General features: G+C 46.0%; 1 protein-coding gene across 2 annotated transcripts; it reads left to right on the top strand.

Moving 5' to 3' along the window:
• The first annotated feature begins 15 nt into the window (after positions 1-15).
• UBFD1 (ubiquitin family domain containing 1) lies at positions 16-18,986 on the top strand. Of its 2 annotated transcripts, none has more exons than XM_045195352.3 (7): positions 16-192; positions 385-723; positions 1,634-1,842; positions 4,050-4,115; positions 4,263-4,368; positions 8,642-8,724; positions 18,748-18,986. In XM_045195352.3, exons 1-7 carry the CDS (start codon positions 168-170, stop codon positions 18,841-18,843), a joined length of 924 nt encoding a protein of 307 aa, XP_045051287.1. In that variant the 5' UTR covers positions 16-167; the 3' UTR covers positions 18,844-18,986. The 2 variants fall into 2 exon arrangements, with proteins under 2 accessions (XP_045051287.1, XP_024416101.1); XM_024560333.3 differs by lacking the exon at positions 18,748-18,986 and adding an exon at positions 11,345-15,137.
• Positions 18,987-19,288: the final 302 nt, after the last annotated feature.

Raw genomic sequence — 19,288 nt, forward strand, 5'->3', positions numbered from 1 at the left:
TGGCAGGGGCGGGGCCCGGGCAGCGGAGGAGGCGGGTCTCTATAGAAAAACCTCCACCTGTTTCCGGCCAGTCCAGGCGAGATTAGGGTCTGCTTCGGGGCCAATCTCCGCCAGCTCTTCTTTTCCCAGCGGTCTCTGCGGCGCGGTGGGTGTTGTACACAATCATCATGGCGGCGGCCGGGGCCCCGGATGGTGAGTGTGGCAGGGTGGCGGCGCCCGGGTTGGGCCCGAGTGAAGCGGTTTCTTGTTGGGGACGCGGCCTGGCCCGGGGTGTGGGGCTAGGGAGGAGATCCCTGGCTCGGGAGCTGGGATGCGGCGGCGCCCGGGTGGAGTCCGGCCCCAGGCCCAGCCCGAGGCGAGCGCCCACCCCTAACCCCCTTGCAGGCATGGAGGAGGCTGGCATTGACACGGAGGCCGAGACCGTGGCGGCCGAGGCGCCCGCGCGGCCTCTCAACTGCGTGGAGGCCGAAGCCGCAGCGGGCGTGGGGGCGGCGGCCGAGGACGCTTGTGCTGCGCGAAGCAGCCTGCAGCCGGCCCCGGCCCAGCCTCCTGGGGACCCCGCGGCCCAGGCCTCGGTCAGCAATGGCGAGGACGCGGGCGGCGGCGGCGCGGAAAGGGAGTTGGTGGACCTGAAGATCATCTGGAACAAGACTAAGCACGACGTGAAATTTCCTCTGGACAGTACAGGCTCCGAGCTGAAACAGAAGATTCACTCAATTACAGGTAATCCCCATGGCACTGCAGCCACAGCCGCCTCCCCCACCTCTCCTGCAATTCCTAGTGCTTGCAGTCTTCTAGGCACCGTGCAGGTGGGTGTTCCAGTATCAGCTCTCTCAGTGCTCACAGCAGTTCCCCGAAGTGGATGCCCATTACTCAGATGGGCAAAATGAGTCCTGGTATTGTAAATCTAGTAAGTGGCTGAGCTGGGATTGAGGTCCAGGCCCAAGCTTCTAACCTGTGTTGCACAAACATTTCTGATAAAAATCACTTAAGGCTCTTGTTAAGTTACAGTTTCCAGGCTCTTTCCCATGGAGATTTTGATTCAGTGGGCCTGGAATGTGGCCAGGAGTTTATTTTTAGCAAATACCAGGTAATTCTCATAAGGAAAGTTTAGGAAACAGTGCTGGTGATGGCCATGTTGGCCCCTTCACAGGTGCTCCTGTTACTTAATTTTCCATGTTTACACCACTTTGCCATCTGAAATGATTTATTTTTTAAAGCTTTTTCCATGTAGCCTGTAAGCTCCATAAAAAACAACTTGATCCTTACTGGGTTTTTTTTAATCCCTGAGGCCTGTGGACTCTCACTTAATATTTGAGTGATCAGAAGATTGAGGAATAACTTGGAATGAATGACAGCTAATATTTACTGAACAATTACTGAATACTAGGCGCTGCACTAAGTTTTGTTTGCCCTATCTTATGTAATCCTTAAAATAAGTCCATATAGAGTGAGCTACTGTCATCAGTAATACAAAGTTCTGGAAACTGAGGCTGAGACAGGTTGTGAATTGCCCAAGTGTGCAAAAATAAGAGTGGTAGAGCAGTATTCACTTTGGGGTCTGTTGCCAAAGAGCCTTGGTCCAAGTATGTTTTTCGATTCTTTCTTTCACTGTCTGCTACCTTTTCCCAAGGTCTCCCGCCAGCCATGCAGAAAGTCATGTATAAGGGACTCGTCCCTGAAGATAAGACGTTGAGGGAAATAAAGGTGGCCAGCGGAGCCAAGATCATGGTGGTTGGCTCCACGATAAATGATGTTTTAGCAGTAAACACGCCCAAAGATTCTGCACAACAGGATGCCAAGGCTGAAGAGAACAAGAAGGAGCCACTGTGCAGGCAGAAAGTGAGTTTGTTGTGATTGCTAGTCCTGGGAAGTTTGAGGCTTTGTCCTCTGGAGCCATGGTTGGTGATATTCTCCCTAGAATAAGCTCCTTTTTGGACAGGGCCCATGATGGAAATTTATGGCAGCAGTTGGGTGCGGCTGGCTGTTGAGTGGAGGTGACAACTACCTGAGATTTGCAACTTTGTCTCATCTGGCGGGTCAGTGTGTCTCAAGTCTATCTACTTTAGGATAAGGCCTTTGCAAAGGCAGGCTTCAGAATCAGATATGGGTTTCTCTTCTGTTCATTGCCAGCCAAAGAAAAATGCCATTGCTAGAACTAACACCCCATTTTGTGCAAGTGCTTAACATTTGTTTTTTGGTGTGTGGCTTCCCCCAAGACAACAAGCCCATTTCTGGAAAGGCATGAAAATCAGTAGCTTTCAGAGGTTCTTCTAAAACTATTTCAGAAAGCCAAGTGAAACTTACTAGAAAGATAACTATGCTGATTTTTTCCCCCCCTCTCCTGGTCTGGGAAATGGGGGCCTGATTTTTCATATTCTCTGTAGCCCAGTTTGGAGGTGGTTGGAAGAGCCATCACTTGTGATCTTTTTATCCAGCAAATACCAGCTATTGTTAGGCAGCCTCCTGGACACTCTTAGTAGTGTTTTGGGAAAATAGGTATTCTCATCCTAACCTGTGTCCGGTGCTGCCCCAGAACACATGGAGGATGTTACATGACGTATTTTAAAACTATATTACATTTATAAAACCCCTAAAACTTTGGGGTTTTATAAATGTTCAAAAAACATCTGCCTGTAGCATTTCAGATAAGGGGTTGTAAACCCTATATTAACATCTAAAAGGTATTTATTTGGACACTTGGATACATACAGGGTTATAATGTCTTGTAACCAATTGAGTTCATTTCCATTTTCCTGTTTTCTTCTGCCATTTGTGTGAAATGTCAAGTATGAGAATACAGATGTGAGTGAGCACTCCCACTGGCCACACCCTGGGAGCACACATGCCTCTTAAATACAGGTTTTGAGTTACTAATGCTAGCTTAACAGGCTTTGAAATGTTTTCCACAGTGCAAGGGAAATTCTTCAATAGATGCATGTGAGGTATGAGTTAAATTCAGCTTGTAATCCATGCTGCTGTATTTCATTAATGCCATTTATGAGGCATAACAAATAGCCTCATGAGAGGGACCCATCCTCATGACTTTTTATTAGCTCTTCAAGAATCTGGGGTAGATATATAGGGGACCCTTTGCTAACAGTCTGGCAGTGTTGAGTTTATTCCTACTGGGGGTTTCTGCCATGCCAGTGAGGGTTTGAGCTGGCTATTGGTCCCCTGGTGCTTAAATTTGGTTAATTTTTTACTCTCTGCCTACTCATTGCTCTGTAGTTCTAGCTCTACTAAAGTATCTTTACCTATATAGCCATAGATGGGGCAGAAGTTAGATCCTAGCATGTGGGCTGGTCAGGAGGTGTCTCAGGGTCCATGAGCCTTACTAGAACCCATAAGGAGCTGCCTCAAACTCTTGGGGTGGGCTGGGTTAGAGACTTCTTAATGTCAGGCTATAGAGTATCAGCATTTATCTTTGGGAATGTGGTTCTTCAGACTTTCACTCTAGTTGGGGTTGAGGGTGAGCAGCTGGGAAAACTTGTGCAGTAGATGAGTCTCCATTTGTGGAGGAAATGTCCCGTTAGGCAGTTAGGCTGATTGTCAGTAACGATGGAGTGTCTTTGGGACTTTAAGTTGACAGGAGTGCTGTCATTTTGTACCTGTCATGAGAGTAACACCCTTTGTGGCTCTCTTAGCTTGATGTTGAATCCTTTCAGTGGTGAGTTGGGGAGGGGAGGAAGAAGATTTTCTTCAAATTAGCAGTCTGGAACTCCTGCTTTCTCTGGAACTTTGGAAGTTTCTGCCATGCCTCAAAGTATGATAGACATATGTGGCTGATTAAAATTCAGTAAAACTAAGGACTTGTTTTCTCTGTCCTACTAGCTCTATTTCAAGTGCTTAATAGCCACACATTTCCATAACACAAACTTCTGCTGGACAGCGCTGTTCTGTAGTGTCAGAGGACCCATCTGTAGATAGTATAAGCTTTTGAACCAGAACTTTAAGGCCTGCTTTCTTCATCCTGTTTTTCAGAGGTAGTAACATAACAAAAATGCAGTCAACTTTCATTTAACGATCTCTTCTGACTTATGTTATAGCAACACAGGAAAGTGTTGGATAAAGGAAAACCTGAAGATGTCATGCCATCTGTTAAGGGGGCCCAGGTAAGCCATACCCCTTCATGAACATTCTGAAAACTAGGTCCACCTGACTTCTTGAGGTTCCTGTGCTCCCGTCCTGGCATCCTGTCCCTTCTGTTTTGTCCTACTTTGTTTCTGGTCCCTCCTCTTACCACACTCTTGTGCCTCCAGGAGCGCCTGCCTACGGTCCCCTTGTCTGGCATGTACAATAAGTCTGGAGGAAAAGTGAGACTTACCTTTAAGCTAGAACAAGACCAACTGTGGATCGGCACTAAAGGTACGTGTTACCGCTTGCAGCCTCTTCCTGTCCTGCTACCTCTGGTGCCCAGCAGCACTCAGCACTTAATTCTGCTCCTCATTCTGAAATCTCCATTGTGCTTTGGATGCTCCTGGCTTTTGATTTTGCTTTTATTTTTATATATTTATTTATTTATTTAATTTTGCTCCTAGATGCTCACCTTCTGTTTAGACCCTTTTCCCTCATTCTTTTCAGTCTGATCTCAGGGCCAATACATCAAATATTGGTTCACCAGGTGTACCCCAAAAACAGAGGTCTTGGATATATGGCCTGAGGGCCCGGTGTGTTCCACAGACAAGGGTTTTATCTGTTTACACACAGTCTGGTGAGATTTGCCCTGACCAGTGTGACTCAATTGGTTGGGTGTCATGCTGCAAACCGGAAGGTTGCCAGTTCAATTCCCAGTCAGGGCCCATCCCTGGGTTTCGGGTCCAGTCCCTGGTCAGGGAGTATATGAGAGGCATCCAGTTGGATGTTTCTCGCATCATTTCTTTCTCTCCCTCCCCCCTCTCTAAAAATAAATAAGTAAAATCTTAAAAAAACAAACAAACCTGGAGATCTGATTTTTGGCTCCTCTTGAAAAAAATCAAAAGATCCAGCCATTCTGGACCTGCGTGCTCACATGGTAAGAAGCAGCTGGAGCCAAGTAGTAGTTACACATGGGCATGGCTAACCATTCTCACTGGTTCAGTTAGCTTATATGGAGCCAACATCCTTCATTTACATTGCCCACCTGGCCCCCGTAGATGGGAGTTTGCCCCTGTACTAGCTGCAGTTTTCCTAGTACTGGGTACCTGCCCTCTTCCTATGCCCCAACCTGGTAGCCCTCTGCATTCCCCCACCAACCCCCACTTGTGCTCGCTGGGTCAGGCTTGCTTTTTGCTGGGAACTGTCTCTTCCCACTTTCTTCCCCCAGATGGATCAAAGTCTCGTCGGTTACACTCCAGAATTACCTGTGTCTCTTTGCCACTTCATCCTGCTGCTTAAGACTCCTAGAGTCTCTAAACTTGGTCCATTAAAGAAGTTAACCTGTTTCCCTGACACATTTCTGGTCTCTTCTGTCCTGCCTATCCTCTGTACTGTTGTTTTTTGTCACTGGTTTTTGTGCTCAAAAACCTTTGGTTCTGTAAGGCCAAGTTCAAATGCCTAACCATAGTGTCCAGTGTTCTCAATGATTGAACCCCAGTTTAAATTTTTGACCTAGCTTACTGCCCTGCTTGCCCCTCCTGCCCTGTGTGTTCAAGCCGCACCACTTACTGAACTTCCCCTACGTGCTCTGCACAGCTCTTGTGTCTTTGCTTATGCTGTGCATTTACCTGCAAGCCTTTTCCCCATTCCTTGTTATAAAATCTTCCAAGGCCCTACTTAAATATCCTCCTAATGAGCCTTCTTTGATATGCTCCCCCTACCCTGCTGCTTCTGTTCATAGAGCATTTCATTTATGTCCCCACAGCACTCATTACTCTGACTTGTCTGCCCCCTGTTAGATTCCGGAGGGGACCGAACATGCCTAACTCACCTGTTTCTGCCAGCACTGTAGGTGTTCAGTGTTTGAGGTAAACACTAAAGAGAAGTACAGGGGATTTGTCCTCTGAGGCTAATTGGTTTCAGGGACAGGCCATTAGTATGATTCTGCTTCAAATGGGACCAAAGTTTTACAGAAAATAAATAGGGTTGGGGTGATGGGGAGTTAGATTTTTATTACCTAAAATACTCGTTTTCATCCCCATATTGGTTCTAAAAGTAAACAAAGATATGCCAAAAACGCTTAAGTTTTCTAATGATTGTGTGATAACCTGCTATATTCTTTCTTTCACCTTTGATTCTAACTGCATGATCAGAGCAAGTTTTGCAAACTATCTAAGGGCTCCCCAATTCTTCCAAGGGCCTTTGACCCCTTTAATAGGTCAGTGTCTTCTGTAGAGCTCATCCTGTCATGCCCTGTTGGTTCTTCATTTGTGAGCTGCCTGCCTGTGTCAGTCAGCTCCTCACGTCTCCATGACTTGGCAGGTGGTTGGGCTTAGTCCTCCATCATCATGTTGACTCGCTAAAGTGCTGCCTCTTCCATTTTAGCAGCCTAATGGAAGGCAGTGGCTAAGGCTCACCCAGAAGGACAACAATGGCCCAGCGGGTGGGTGCAGCCAGGCAGTCTGGATGAGAACTCCACCTGTGCATGCTGGTTGGTTCCTCAGGGAATACTTCCGTGTTAGGAATTATTGTAGGAAACACGTCCTAACAGCAGGGACTTAAGAGACCTGCTGTGCCTGGGTTAGAGGTCTGCTTTAGCTTGAGGGAGCAGCCACCCTCCCGCTTTGGCATGGAGAGCTCTGGAAGAACCTCAATGTGTTAGTGCATCAGGGCTATTGAGAGCCTCCTAAGTCATCAAACTTCCTAAAGACTGTGGCCATCAACTCATACCTTCCTTCAAGGGTCGGCCACAGCTGAGATTTTCACTGCCACCTAGAACCCTGCATCAGTGTAGTTCAGGTGCTCTTCTCACTTGCCCATGAGTCTTGTCACCTGAGTGTCATAAGCAGTCCCACAGAGGACAGCTCGTTCTGGGAGTTGGCCCCCAGCCACTGGCTTCATCTTCTGTCCCAGACACTGCTGTGGAATGATTATTTCAGAGGCTAGTTGGCCTCTTTCTCAGAGGGGTGCTGTACTGAGTGACATGGGTAAACTCTGGTGGCTTGTGTGAGAGGCAGGACTGACAAGCCTCAGGCCTAGTGGAGTGAGAAGAATAGGCTCTCGGCAGAAGCATGAATGGCAAGCACAGAGGAGCACTGCCACAGCCTTGGGGTCACCTGTGTCCTGTTGGTGGGGATGTAGCATCTGTATTCTAGCTGCTTGTCACTCATGAGCATGGGCCCCAGGAGTGTTTTATCTTCTGCATTTTCAAAAAAAGGCAGAAATCCATATTTCTATGTGAAAATCACTGGACATTTTAAGATGGTGGTGGTTTAAGTTTTCATCTTAAAGACATAGCTGGTCAGGTCTTGCCTGTGGGTCCCTGTTTTTGAGCCACTGAAAGTCAAAACTTGAATGAATATCTTCAGTTCCATTCTCCCCACCCCCATTTTTTATGGACCGAGGCCCATCGAACAGAAATAAAATGTCTCAACTCATCAACTAGACTAGAACCTTGGCCTCTAAATTCCTAGTTTCTTTTGTCAAGTTACTGTTTTCAGATTCTACCTTTTCCATAGTTTTCTTTCTGCAAGGCTTTAATGTTTTTGTTTTTGTGTTTAAGATTTTATCTATTTAGAGAGAAACATTGATGGAAAAGAGAAACATTATAATCAGTTGCCTCTTGCACGCACCCCAACCAGGGACCAGGCCTGCAGCCCAGACATGTGACCTGACTAGGAATCGAACTGGTGACCTTTTTGCTTCGCAGGACAATGCCCAGCCAACTGAGCCACAATGGCAAGGGTGGCTTTAATGTTTTTTTTTTTTTTAAACTTGGTTTAACTGTTTGCTGACCTCTTCTCCCATTCCTGAGGTGTGCTTCTGTGTGGTGGTTTCCTGGTGGCAGGCACTCTGTACCTCTCCTTCCATTGTCCCCTCCTGCTACACATGCTCACTGCCAGCAGTCTCTTCTTTCTGCAAGTATCATTCGTTGCCACCGCTTGCATACCTGTCACCTTTAAACTTGCTGCAAAAAGTCTTCTGACCCTGTGTGTTAAGTGGTATCTTGAGAGGGTATAAATGTTTTAAGAGAACTTTCAAGCATGTGTATATGGAAGGGTAGGGGATCAGAGGAGGGATGGGGGAGGGCAAGTGAGCAGGATCTTTGGACGGAGACTGGTCGTAAATCCCCAACAGTCTCCTGTCTGTGGGAGCCCCAGGGGCGTGCTAGTGTCTCTTTGCTCTTGGTCCTCTTGCCTGTCCCAGGCACCAAAGACCTTAGCCAGTGCTGGACTTGGGCAATAAGGGTGCAGTGGAATTTCTTGAGTATTTATGAATTGTTAGACTTTTAAAAATAATACCAGGAAAGAGATACCTCTGTCCTCAGAGACCCTTACTATACCATTGCCATATCCTGGTCCCCATTTGCTCCTAAGAAGTTCCCAGCTCCCACGCAGGACTCTAGGGTCACTGTGGGAAGGTCCTGCCCCATCGTCCCTAGAGGGCACAAGTGACTTGAGCTTATAGTAGACTCCAAAGCCACTAGCCCTGACAAGGGACTGCTGAGTCACAGGAGTAGAACAGGAGAACGTTTGAATAATGATTGTCATTCCTCTCAACCTAGAGCGGACTGAGAAATTACCCATGGGCTCCATTAAAAATGTGGTCAGTGAACCCATTGAAGGACATGAAGACTACCACATGATGGTAAGTAGCTGGTGTGCTGTGGCCTCTCTTGGCTCCTACTTCTGCTCCTCTAGCAGGCACTGAGGTAACCTGAGGAGGACAGTCAGTATTCAGGAGATGGATGGTCTCAGACATTCGTTTCCTTCATCTACTTAGAACTTAGTCCATGACCTAGTCCTAGTTCTCTTTATTTTGCAGCACCCCCCTTACCTTCCCACAGTTTAAAGGGAATATGTTGGATCTCTTTTGCCTCCCTTTTAGTTGTAATATTTTGTTTTTAGATCAGGAGAACAAATGTAATAAGGAAGAATGGTTCGTGGGTTTTCGTTGAACTTTCCTTACATATAGAACAAAACTTCCCACTAGTCTAGGTGTTTGGGCCACCACGTCTTCCCCTTCTGGGATGTGTTGCCCTTCCTGGCCTGTAGCTGTCAGGTGGCCGGGCTCCTATGGGGAGGCCGGGTCTGTGGACATGGTCTTTATGGAGGTCCATTCTAACGGCACGGCTGCGTTTTCCCAAGACACAATGTTGGCACATGTGCCCAGGTCTGTGCAGAATGAAGCAAGAGTTCAGTGATGAACTGAGCAGCTTAGGCATAGCATACCCCTTCTACTTCCCAGCACTGTTTGGTGGGGCCACCTTTTTTTTTTTAAGACTTTATTTATTTACTTTTAGAGAAAGGGGAAGAGAGGGAGAAAAAGAAGGAGATAGACATTGCTGCCTCTTGCACATGCTCCAGCCTGGGACCAGCCTGCAACCCAGGCGTGTGCCCCGACTGGGAATAGAACTGGCAACCTTTCACTTTGCAGGATGACACTCAACCAATGGAGCCACACTGGTCAGGGCTGGAGAGGCCCCTTTAAAAATTAAGTTAGCCACCCAGACTTTGGAATTGCTATGACAAGTATCTGACCTGAGCAGTGACAGGGTGAGGGTGGCTGCCTGCCATTCTGTCTCTGAGGAGGCAGATTTTTCAGTGCCCAAACATCAGGGATGTAGGTACATTGGCCCTATCTCAGGGAGGAGGAGGAGTAATGGTCTAACTGGCGTGTGGTGTCTCACGAAGTCCATGGCAGACGGAGATGTTGGAAGATGCCAGAAAAAGGGGATCTAGCATCATGGCAGTCCTGTGTAGACAGATGGCAGATACCCAGGCTCTAGGAAAGGTCTGTCCTCTGTCTGTCCTGTCCCCTTTCCTGCCATGCCTTGTCAGTCAGCTGGGAGGCACAGAGCTCCTGGGTGGCTCTGAGAGTGGTGACAACACCCTGGGGCTGCTTTTGGGCCCTCTGATAGCTCTTTCACTCCTGGTCTCAGTGATCTTTAAAGGACTGCAGATGAATTGTTCTCTTGCTCAGTTATTTTTTTGTTTTGGAAGTTGGATTTTAATATTTTCATCTGGTCTCCTGCACTGCCCTTTGAAGCATTTGTCTTCTCAGTTTGCAGCCCCAGTTTTCAGGCAGCCTGGTGAAAAGAGTTTACAGAAGCTGAGTGTGGCAGTTTAAACTTCTTAAGTGATTGGTGGTGTGGCTGAGCAATGCCTGAGATTTCATTTAAATGCTCGTTCTTTTCTGGAGTCATTTCTGGGAGCAGATGGCTCTGATCACCTTTCTCTTCTCTAAACACTATTAATTAGCACCTCTACCTTTGTCCTAATTAACGTATGTATTTCCCTTTTGCAGATGCCATTTCACTAGCTAGATTAACATGTCAGTTCACATTAGAAGGGGGTAGCTGTGCTTTGTTACTTTTAGAGAAATCTTTAAAAATACAGGGAAGATCAGTGAGTACTATAAATCCATATATCTGTCACCAAGAAATGACAGTTGTAAATATTTTGTAACTTGCTTTGAATCACTTTTTAATAAAAGAAAATTTACCGATGGTGAATTCATCCCTATTGTCTTCCCCTTCCCCACTACCCTCTATCACGTGGATCTTCCCTGCTCTGCTTTCATTTTCATGTGTGTCCACGAACAAGCTTCAGTACTGTTTTGTGTTTTTTCAGTTTTCATAAGTGGTATCATGGTATGTATCGTTCTGCAGCTTGCTTTTTTGGTTCGACATTATGATCTGTCTGTATTTACCATAGATCCAGTTCATACCTTTTAAAAGTGATCCAATGTTCATATGAATAGGCCACGTCACTTTTAATTTTGCATTCCCTCACTGATGGGTATGTAGGTTGTTTCCAGGTTTTTACCATTTCTGGCAGTGCTGCTTTGAACGTTCATTCCTTGTGCATGTGTGGCAGTTTTTCTAGGGCAGCGGTTCCCAAATGGGTCTCTGGATCAGCAGTGTCACATCACCTGAGAACTTGGTGCAATTACAGACTCTCAGGCCTCACCGAGCCCTGCAAGTGGCTCTGATGTACATTCGGGTTTGGGAACCACTGCTCTAGGGTCGGCTGTGTTTATATTCCCTCTTGCTGCTGCTGCTTTGTTTGTTTTTGGGTTTTGGTTTGTTTTGGTTTGGTTTGGGTTTTTTTTGGGCGGGGGGTGGCAAGAGAATGCTCGCCACATGCAGGGTTTTTTTCCCCTTCCCTTTTTAAATCACTTTTCAGCTCTTCCCCTGTGTTTGTTGTGCTGCTGCTCAGTCTCCCAACCTCTGAAGTATTGCTTGGTTTTCCTTTTTCCCTTCCAGGCATTTCAGTTGGGCCCCACGGAAGCCTCTTACTACTGGGTGTACTGGGTTCCAACTCAATATGTGGATGCAATCAAAGACACTGTGCTGGGGAAGTGGCAGTATTTTTGAAAGCACTTTCACCTCTGGCCCAGGAGACTGACCCAAAGTGAAGGACATTGCTGGGAGAGGCCTGCAGCATCCCTGGATTTCAGAGTTCTGGAACTTTGTTCAAAAAACAATCTATATCCAATCTAAGGTGATGTGGTGACCGAAGCCAGAGGTGATGTTCTTTCACCCTTAGCTTAATTTTAACTTAAAATCACCAGTTCCCTTTCTTGCAGTCGGCTTCATACCATTTTTAAAGTCAGTACAGTGGAAATCAATAAATCTGAATTCCTAATGTGTTGTGTGGAATACTCTTAAGTGTGTTCAAGAATAGATCTGCCAAGGTTTTGTTTAGAAAGGAATGGTCAAAAGATTTCTGCTTTTTTTTTAAGTGATTTTAACTGAAATATTTTCATAAATCTTTGGTTGTAAACATTTGGACTGTGTTGTGATGAGTTGGGTTATTTTTTTCCTTTTTCATATAAAATTGTATGCAAAGTGGGAGGGTTGGTAAGCCATATTTTTCTGTCCATTGATTCAGACTTAATTCTTTCCGTTTTTCATTTTCTCACTTCCTAGATTTGAGTTTTTGTTTTGGAAACCCAAAGATGTCAGTTCCACCTTTTGTACCTCATCACTGCTTCCCTTGCTGGCATTCCTTCTGATGTGCTGCTCTCGAGTGTGCGGTGGGAGGAAAGTTCTGGGATCGCAGTCAGGGAGCACTCACATGTGCTGTGGTGTCTGGTGAGCAGCAGAGTATTACACAGTGACTCTTGTCAAAACATCTTGCCCTTTGGGCACCGATCAGTGGGTTATCTATAGCCCTCACCAAGTTGGTTTTGATGCCTAGCCTGCCAGAGGTGTGCCTGGCTGTGCTGCTCCAAAAGCCACAGTTCCCAGGCTGCCACAGGTCTCTTCAAGGAGGAGCCAGTTGGAAGACAGTTTATATAGCCATATATTCACAGGCCCACTATAGAAGTTTCAAGAAATTCTTCAGCAGTCCAATGATTATTTCAGTTATGCTTCGCCATTTGTTCTTCTGCTCATGTGTTGTTTTCAAGTGTCCTTCATTCCAGGTTCAAAGATGCTGCCTTTCTCAATAAAAAGACATCTGACCTAGTGGGTTGGCGATATATTGGAACATCAAAAATGGGATAAATTGCTTTTGTGATTAGATCACCCTCTTCTGGTTTTAGCCCTTATGTTCTTTGTACATGTGAACTCTGTTGTCTCCTTGTGGCTTGGTTGACTCTGAAATGAAGGAAAGTCTCTTGGTGAGTGGTATCCTTGTGCTGTTTGCTGTTTTTCTGCTGCTGCCTTTGCAGTCCTCTTACTGGCTGCAGGCTCTCAGAACAAGGCTTGCCAAGAGAGTTTCCAAACCTGACATTCTGGATTCTAGGCTGTTCCCCCTTATTCTGTGAAATGTATTAGCATGTGTGAGCCAGTTACTGATGGTATTCTGTACCCTTTCCTCTGAACTGTACTTCAGGAATCAGCCAGTATAGACAGACTCATGCTTCTCATGGTGTAGTCATTTCTGAGTTAGGCATCTGGGCAGGAAGATCTACACTGGTTTTTGGGGGGCCTGAGTCCATCCGTTGAAGTGTAGTGTCCAAGACACTGCCTGTTTTCATCCTTAAAAGAGGAACAGTAACTGCAGCCTCTCTGTGCTGTTGGCTGAAGCTCCTGCAGAAAATGGTGCTTCTGCTCTCCTGTCGCACCTCTTCTATAGCTGACAGGTCTGCAGGGGACGTGGTCATGGAGCAAGCAGGGTATTGTCTCAGTTTGTTGGCCAATGTCCCTGTCCTGGAGACTTGTCCTGACAGTGCCACACACCACTTCTTTCTCTGGAAGCAGGTGTCTCCGTCCCCAGACTGGCCTCACACTGCTGCCCTCAGAGGCCCTTCCTGCCAGGTCTCCTCATTTTCCCTGTTTGTGTGGCTGCCACACCATGAGACCTCCCTTTCTCCCAATGAGAATGTGTGTCCCTGCTCCCCAAGAGCCACACCGCTTCTCACTCAGGCTGGTGTCATTTCAAGACAGGACCAAAGTCTGTGTGAGCCTTTTTATTTTAAGTAAAATGGTGCTTTTTTCCTTACTTCAAGATAATATATATAAATAATGTAAATGACATCTTTTCATATGGAGCTGTTTGATGGGGCTCACTGCATCTGCTAGCACAGTCATGAGCTCTGACTCCTGGGCCAGTCTGCATGGAGATCTTGCTGGAAGCCCTCAGAGCAGAGGTGGACGGGACCAGAAGCCCTGGAAGAGGTGTTTAATTAGATCTGAATCTGGGTCCCAGCAGTATTCACTGTCTTGTCTCTCAGTCCTGTGAGTAGTCTCTTCCTTTTTTTCTTATAGTCCGGAATGTACTGAGACTTAATCTGTGTTAGCAAGCTGGTGTACTCTCCCCTTAGGTACATCACAGTGTTACTGTGTCCTCAGGATGAGTTCTGTGCTGTTCCTTCACTGTTACAGGGGATCAGCTCTTTGTCTGGGTTGTGACTTCCCTCATGGTGGCACAGGGCATGTAGGTGGACCAAGGAAGTGCTGCTTCCAAGGGGCCCCAGTGTGCAGGGAGTAGTCTAGGGGCCTGGCATCTTTTCCCTGTAGGTACTTCTCTGAGTCTCCTGATGGGTTGCCTTCTTTTCTGGAATTTGTGCTGATGGTCCTCCTGCAGATCTTTGCTCACAGATGCTATCCTTCTTTCCCTCCCTGAGGCAACTTGGTAAATAATGACAAAGTGTAATCCTAGCTGAGGCTGGTCCCGCTCAGTTCTTGTGTCAGTCAGCCTGATCAGAGAACTTATCGACTTGTAAGTTGCTGAACTCTTCAGTGTTAAATATTTCACTTGATAGTGGGCCTTCTGCAAGTGGTAGTAGCTCTTAATGAGGTTGAACTGAGCTAAGGATGTACTTTCTTATAATTTGTGGACACAGAAGGCCAGTGAGGCCTCAGTAGGCTCCTTAGTTGCTGCTTTATCTTACAAGGGCCAAAGAGACTAACTGCCACATTGCCATGGCTCTGAAAACCTGTCATTTCAGCCAAAAGGGGCTTGCTTTCCTCTTCTCTTACTTAACTGTGTGCCTGGAAGAGCCATCCTGGGCTCTTGTTCTTGGCTAACCCTTTCTTTGCCAAGGATCGGAGGAGAAGGGATGGAATCTGTGCCATGGACCATGCAAGGACTGGCCCTCTTTCCACCCTGTCTTCTGAGGGAGACCTCTCCCTTGCTCTATGCCTCTGTTCATGCCTGTTGTCTTGGGAAAGGATGGTCTCTTTGTTTAAGGCTTTGTGATGAAGTCACCTCTAGTTAGGATTGGCACCTGTCTCTTTCTTAATAGGGCCTGGTGGCCTCTCTGAAGTCACAGGTGGTCAGGAGCCCTCTAGAGTACAGAACACCTGGTCCATTTACCTGCCAGGCTGAATGGTTCTACTGCTTTCCAAATTTCAAGAACGTTTTTCTTTTTCTTAAAAAAGTGAGTTCTCCAGAATGAATTGACAATATACGTAAGTACCATATTTCTTTGTGGTGTATGCTTCGTTCTGGTTTTTGTTGTTTAATCAAATGCCTGTTTGGGAAGAGATGAACATATTTAGTCTATTAGATTTGCGCTGCTGGATTTCTTTTTAAAGTGTAACCTTGACTAGCTGTCTTATTGTTTATCCTGTAAGATTAGCCTATCAATTAAAGTTTGATAATTAATTGCGTGTCCTTTTTCCTTCCAATTCTTCATACGCCTAATACATACTTGGGGTTGACCAATATTTGGAACTGGGCTTAGAGCCATTTTTTTGCCAGTTGTGGTCAGTTGTTTTCCTGCCTTCTTTATTTGGCTTTGAGTATATCCTGCAAAAAACAGTTGATAAAGGGATTTGATTTGATTTACTTCTGTATTAGTCAAAGTCACTGCCAAGGCCATGCTCCTGTTAGTACAACCATCTGCCACCCACTCTGGCCTCCAGGTGTTGGAGGGGATACCACCTTGCTGTCCTTACACCTCCTGACTTGTGCCTTGTGTGACTTCACCCAGCCATGTAGCCTTGGAGGACATGTTTGGTAACACACTGAGATGGAGTTCCAGTTCTTGTCATAGCCACAAAGAACTGGGAGGAGGGAGGGAGAAGATCTATTACCAAAAAAGAAATAAAAACAATCCTTGGCCTGAATAGTGATTATAGTTTGTTGGAACTAGGTTTGACACAGTACTCCTCCCACTGGACCTCTCTTGGCCTCCCCTACTTTGTAAATGTTCCCGAAAGTTCTGGTCCCATGGCCCCATTCTGGCTTTTCTCCATTATTCCAAAACCTCATAATCTTGAAGCAACACTGTTAGCTCTGAAGGATCTGACTGGTGTGGGAGAGAGTGATGGTGGCACTGCTACACGCTGTACGTTGGCAGGCACCCATCTCGAGAATCTGCTCTTTGCAGAGGGTCAGGATCTTATCCCAGTTTTCTGAATGGTTACTACAGGACCTTTCAGAGGAATGGGGTGATTGACTCTCCTCAGGTGGAGAGGGAGGTGAACTGCAGTCCTAGTATCATACTATACCTTTGGGAAGGGTGTCTGCATTTTCTTAATTGTAGGTAACAGCCTTTTCTGCAAGGAGGATCTCACAAGCCAGGCAGTTACTAGGGCAAGAAGCAACGGACTCTTCCTTCTCTTGTCCAGGAGGTGGTCTGTTTAGCCTGTCCACGTAGGAAGTGGAGGTGCCTGTCCCCCAGGAGCCCTGGGATGACACCACATGGCTGCTTTCAGCTGGGATTGACCTGTGCCTTTCCCTAGTTACCAAGTCTGTTTTTGTTCTGAAACCTTGTTAGCCAGTCTTACTCTCCTGATAGAACTTTTCCTACTGTTTACCCCATTTTATAACTCCTGATTTTCAAGTTTCTTGCTCTGTTTTTACCCCTCCCCCTTACTTCATTTTAATCCCTTGCTGTTTTCCCATTTTGGTTTTGGAAATTTTCAAACTGACGAAGCTGAAATATGCCACATTTACCATCTTACACTTTTCACCTTGGTTCACCAGTTAAAATATTAACCAAGATTTTTCTCTTCTAGACACATACCCTTTATTTTGCTGAAACATTTGACAGATGTGCAGGGTCATCACATTTCACCTGTGGGTATTTTAGCACGTGCCTTCTAAGAAGAAAGACACTGTTATACCTTAGCACAACATTGTCACCTCACTTAAGAAAGTATCAATTCAGTAATGTCACTCAATATTCAGACCAAAATATCTTCTAGAGCTATTTTTCTAATCAATAATACTTAAGTTTTTAAGTCCTTATTCTAGTCTTAATACCCTTTGAACTTTTGTGGTTTTGGCTTTTCTCTCTCACCTTAAAAGTAATTTCCCCCATATATTTTACTCCGGTATACTTTTAATTTTTATCATGACCCCTAATCTCTCCTCCCCTTCTGGTCATGAGTCCTGTTATGTTTTATGTTGTGGGTTTATCATGTCCGGCTGGGGCTGTGGTTCCAGAGGAGGTGTTGTCAGGAAACCAGCATCCCCAGAGGGCAGAGGCCTCTAGTCCACTGATCACTGGCTCCCCTCACACATCTAAATCTGGACTCCAGGGTTCCATGACTCAGGACTTGGTTCTTGAGGACAAACCTAAATCATAGGACTTAGGCGAAGCGATTTGGCTCAGCTAACTGGAAAATGCAGTGTCCAACTGAGCTCAATGCAAGAGCTCCAGGTACCCGGCCCTCTAACTGCTAGCCCTGCCCTCTCTCCTCTGTCCTCTGTTGACTTAGCTTCCATCAGACCGGCAGCCGCAAAGGAAAGAGAATTTTCTTCTTCCCCAGGAATTCCAGTAAAAGTACCAAATCAGACTGTTAGTGAACCCCACAAATATACAAATATCGTAATATTAGCATCTGTGCTAGTTGACTTATATTCATCATGAGTATGGGGTTTTCAAGCAAATACCTCAGACTGGAGGTGACAGCATCTCCGGCAGACCACCCAGGGTTTGGCCTTCAGCTGTGTGCCAGGTAAATGCCACTTGGAAAGAATCGTGGTGCTCCAGCCTTGGGTGAGGCATGTTCACCTCTGGGTACTCTGTCTGCAAGAAACTTGCTCCAAACACTGCCTTCAAGTCCTGTAACATCAGCTCCTTCACTGAATCTTCTGTGTCACTTCATGTGCATTATATTGTCAACACTCTACCACATCCCTCCTGTCACCTGTCACCCCCCCCCCCCCCCACTTACCCATCAGAGGAAACTTAGGCTCAGAGAAGTTAAGTGACTTAGCCAAGGTCATGCCTGTCACCGACTGAGGCTAAGATTCAGACCCCACATTTGCCTAGTGCTCTGCTATTAAGGTACTGTCCTTACTGTTCAGAACTTAGGAAAACTCACTGCATTTTCTTTTTTCTTTCCTTGGTTTAAGCCATATGTCTTAAGGGCACGAACTTGTGTTTGTGAGTCATTTTTTAAAACTTTGAACCTTAACATTTGTTAATTAATTGGTTACCATTTAAAAAACTAAGACAGTGCCCTGGCTGCTGTAGCTTAGTTGGTTAGAGCGTTGTCCCAATACCCCAAGGTTGTGGGTTCAATCCGCAGTCAAGGAACGTACACAAATCAACCAGTGAATGCATAAATGCAAATCAGTGTTTTTCTCCTCTCTCTCTCATTAATACATTAAAAATAAAAAGACAGTAATACATTTACTTAATAAAGATATTTAAAGTCTGGAAAGCGAGACTGGCAAGTCTCTTGCTTAGTTCTAGCTTTGCAACCTTAGCTGTGACCTATCCCTGTGGGCAGTAGCATTCATTTAGGCTTCAGGCAGTGGGTCCGTCTGAGGAGCAGAGGGTGTCGTTCTCACCTAAATGCCTGGCAAACACTCCAGCCCATGATTTTTCTTATCTTCTTGTGCATTATTACTTGCCGAATGAATATCTCACAAACAAACGCATGTGCCAGCCTGAAATTCTGTCCCCTTTTCAGTCTGATCCTCCTCTAGTCCCTGTTTCAGACGACTCAGTACAAGCAGCCCAAGCAGGCATAAACTTGGGAAGTGTCCTCGACCCCTTGTCTTTTCCTTCACCTGACTGGGTTCTGCCTCTTTTATAGTGACTTACTAGTCGTTCCATCTACATTTTTGGCATGGGCTTTTCCAGGAGCCACAAGGTTCATCCCTTCATCCACCTTTTCCACCTTCTGCACAGCCACCAGCAAAGGAACTCAAATATATACATCTGGCTGCCTCCCCTGCAGGATACCCTGTCGCTCCCACTACTGACCCCGCTCCTCAGCCACCCTGTAAGGACCCCTTTTGTTTCTGACCACAGGCACAGCACCGCAGTTCATGCTCTGGCAGTGTTCCAGATGTGCCGTGCCCATTTCTGCACACGCTGCTCCTCCTGCCCGCCCTGGCCAAGCCTTAGAAGTTCTGCCCAAGCTTCAGTGCCACGAGTGCTTTTCCCCAGGTCAGCTCAGCAGCTGCTGAACTACTGTCTGTTTCCACATAATTTTATGTGTCATTTATTACATAATACGTGGTATTTATAATTTAGGAAATACTGAACAAAAATAAGCCCTATTTCTACCATGTCATAATCATTAACATCATGGTGTGCTTTAGAGAAACAGGGTCATTCTGGTTATAATCTGTGTGCACTTAAGTCTTTCCATGTGATTGCATAAAACTTCCTATTTAGTTTCACATGGTTGGATATCCAATTGTACAGCATCTGTGTACTTTTTGTTACATGTATCATGTTCAATTTCCTCCCTTCTTTGGACAAATCTCAAGTTGAACAGCACGATGAACACGCATGTACACACATAGTATATATATGTGCATATAGCCGCCACGTAGTCACTGGTTAG

This window comes from Desmodus rotundus, chromosome 1 (genome assembly GCF_022682495.2).
Source record: "Desmodus rotundus isolate HL8 chromosome 1, HLdesRot8A.1, whole genome shotgun sequence".
NCBI classification, from domain to species: domain Eukaryota; kingdom Metazoa; phylum Chordata; class Mammalia; order Chiroptera; family Phyllostomidae; genus Desmodus; species Desmodus rotundus.

Excerpts from the sequence above, each read along its gene's own strand:
- UBFD1 (XM_024560333.3), top strand. The coding sequence starts at position 168 with ATGGCGGCGGCCGGGGCCCCGGATG. Across the intron at positions 193-384 it reads GGCGGCCGGGGCCCCGGATG|GCATGGAGGAGGCTGGCATT; the intron begins GTGAGTGTGGCA and ends ACCCCCTTGCAG. Across the intron at positions 1,843-4,049 it reads AGCCACTGTGCAGGCAGAAA|CAACACAGGAAAGTGTTGGA; the intron begins GTGAGTTTGTTG and ends CTTATGTTATAG.